The 3085-nt window shown below is 40.5% G+C and overlaps 1 protein-coding gene across 1 annotated transcript; it reads right to left on the minus strand.

Annotated features, from left to right (window-relative positions):
• Positions 1-376: 376 nt before the first annotated feature.
• On the minus strand, positions 377-1503 carry LOC110569677 (60S acidic ribosomal protein P0-like). Its single transcript, XM_044920848.1, has one exon. It carries the CDS (start codon positions 1428-1430, stop codon positions 477-479), a length of 954 nt encoding a protein of 317 aa, XP_044776783.1. The 5' UTR covers positions 1431-1503; the 3' UTR covers positions 377-476.
• Positions 1504-3085: the final 1582 nt, after the last annotated feature.

Below are 3085 nucleotides of genomic sequence, written 5' to 3' on the forward strand. Positions count from 1 at the left end.
CAATCACTGACAGCCTGTATTCTCAGTCACTGTTCATTCTTCCTCCAAATGCAAGTCTGCAATAGCTTCTGTTTTGTTACCACTATGACACTTGTTGATGACAACACTGAGGCAGTGCAATGAGCTGAGAAGATATATTTAGGGGAGTTTATCTTATTTTATTTTATTTATTTTATTTTATTTTTTCTTTTTTTAGGGGAGTTTAATATTACACATGCGTTCCTTGTTCTAATCTGTGAGTGGTGAAGGTGTCAACTCTTTGGGAGTCAGTTAATTAAACTAAAAAGGGACGAGGTAATTAAATCAAATATCTTACTGTTCATATAATTTCCATATCAACACAAACTAATCTACAACACAACTAATCATGTTTTTATTTTTTTTTTATTTTTTTTTATTTTTTTTTTTTTTTAAGAGAAGCCTTTATTTCCTTGTTTCACAAATAAAACTTGGCTGGATTGGTTGCTTTTTGGTGATTAGTCGAAGAGACCAAATCCCATATCCTCGTCCGACTCCTCCGACTCCTCCTTTGCTTCAACCTTGGCTGGGGCCGCAGTGGCAGCAGGTGCAGAAGTGGGGGCAGCGGCCACAGGGGCAGCAGCCACAAACGCAGATGGATCAGCCAAGAAGGCCTTGACCTTTTCAGCAAGTGGGAAGGTGTAATCAGTCTCCACAGACAAAGCCAGGACCCGCTTGTATCCATTGATGATAGAATGGGGCACTGATGCAACAGTCGGGTAACCTATCTGCAGACATACGCTGGCAACATTGCGGACACCCTCCAGGAAGCGAGAATGCAGAGTCTCCTCTGTGATGTCAAGCACTTCAGGGTTGTAGATGCTGCCATTGTCAAACACCTGCTGGATGATCAGCCCAAAGGAGAAGGGGGAGATGTTCAGCATGTTCAGCAGTGTGGCTTCGCTGGCTCCCACTTTGTCTCCGGTCTTAATCAGCTGCACATCACTCAGGATTTCAGTGGTGCCTCTGGAGATTTTAGTGGTGATGCCTAAAGCCTGGAAGAAGGAGGTCTTCTCGGGCCCCAGACCAGTGTTCTGGGCTGGCACGGTGACTTCACAGGGGGCTATGGCACCAGCACGGGCGGCAGCTGGCACCTTATTGGCCAGCAGCATGTCCCTGATCTCAGTGAGGTCCTCCTTGGTGAACACAAAGCCCACATTCCCCCGGATATGAGGCAACAGTTTCTCCAGAGCTGGGTTGTTCTCCAGATGCCCTCGGATGGCCTTGCGCATCATGGTGTTCTTGCCCATCAGCACGACAGCCTTCCCACGGAGAGACATGCGGATCTGCTGCATCTGCTTTGAACCCACATTGTCTGCTCCCACAATGAAGCATTTCGGATAATCATCCAAAAGTTGGATGATCTTAAGGAAGTAGTTGGACTTCCAGGTCGCCCTGTCTTCCCTGGGCATCACGGCGGTGCGTCAGGGATTGCCACGCAGGGTTTAAAGACGATGTCACTCTCACGAGGACGCCTGGAGAAAAGAGGGCTAATCATGTTTTTAAAAGAATGACAGCAGAGCATTCTATCTTAGTTATTAAACCAATGCCCTATTGATTAGCAATTTGTTTCCAGTTTTTCTTTTTGTTTTGTAATTACAAATGATGCTTCACTGAACATCTTTATACGTCCTATCTTGGTAAACTTTTGCAAACATATCCTTATGGAATATTTCTAGCAGTGAGCTTGATAGGCCAAGGGTATGTGCACAAAAAGTGACCGCCAAATCACCTACACAAAATTTCCACTAATTTACAATACCACCAATCCTTTGTGAGTTTCCCTGACTTCCCACATTTTCATTAGAACTTGATAGCATTAAACTTCAAAATTTTCCCAATCCAAAAGGTGAAAAATATCTTCCATTGTTTGAATTTGCATTTCTTTAGCTGTGGCTGAAGTCAAGCCTCTCTTTATAAGCTTATTGGTCATTAGTATTTATTTTGCTCTGAACCATCTGTCCTTATCCTTAACACAATTTTAATCTTACTGGATTATAAGAGCTCTTTGTAAAGTATGGAAACTAGCCTGTCAAATGTGTTGCTAGTAGTTTTCTCACCATTTGAGCTTTGACTTTGTTTATGGTTTATGGATTTGTGTCCTACTTAGTAAGGTTTTTCCTGCTCTATAATAACAAAAATATATTCCCTTGCTTTATTCTAGAAGCTTTTGTTTTTCATTTGTTGCATAACATCTTTGCTCCCTCTGGTTTAAGGAATGAGGTAGGGATCCAGCGTTTTTGTCCTCCAAAAGTTACCTAGCTATTTTGATATCATGTGTAATAATCTCTCATTCTTCATCAATCTGAGGTACCACCTCTATCACTAACTTTCTATACATAGTCGTTTCTACTTTGGACCCTTTATTCTGTTCCATAAATCTGCCCACTGCTTTGCAAGTATTAAAGTGCTTTTATTATTATAGCGTTCATCTGTGTTCACCCCCACCAAGCAGCATACAGTCTCCTGCCATACTTTGCTTTAAATTTTCTTGGTTACCATGAATTATAGAATTATTTTTCAAGATAAAACATTCTTGTTTGTATTTTAATTGGGATTAGATTGAATTTATAGGACAATTTATGAAGATTTTATATATTTAACATATTTAGTTTCCTGATCCAAGAAATGTTACATCTTTCAGTTTACTTGTCTTCTTTTATGTCGCAAGATAGAATTTTAAAGTTTTCTTCATTTAAGTTCTATACATTTTTTATTTGTGAATACTTAGATATTTGATCAGCTTGTGGGTTTAAAAATAGTTTCTTCCACTGAATTTTCTAAAAGTTATTGATTAGGGACTTTTTTTTTAAAGATTTTATTTATTTAGAGAGCAAGCGGGGGTGGGGGGCAGAAGGAGAGGGAGAGAGAATCCCCTGCAGACTCTGTGCTGAGCACAGAGCCCAATTCAGGATTCGACCTCACGACCCTGAGATCATGACCTGAGCGGAAATCAAGAATTGGATCCTTAACTTTCTGAGCCACCCAAGTGCCCCTGTTGAATTTTATATATTAAATTTATAACCTGCCATTTTCCTGAATCCTGTTATTGCTTCTGTTTTTAGTA

The sequence above is a fragment of the Neomonachus schauinslandi genome, chromosome 1, assembly GCF_002201575.2.
Source record: "Neomonachus schauinslandi chromosome 1, ASM220157v2, whole genome shotgun sequence".
In the NCBI taxonomy this organism is placed as follows: Eukaryota; Metazoa; Chordata; class Mammalia; order Carnivora; family Phocidae; genus Neomonachus; species Neomonachus schauinslandi.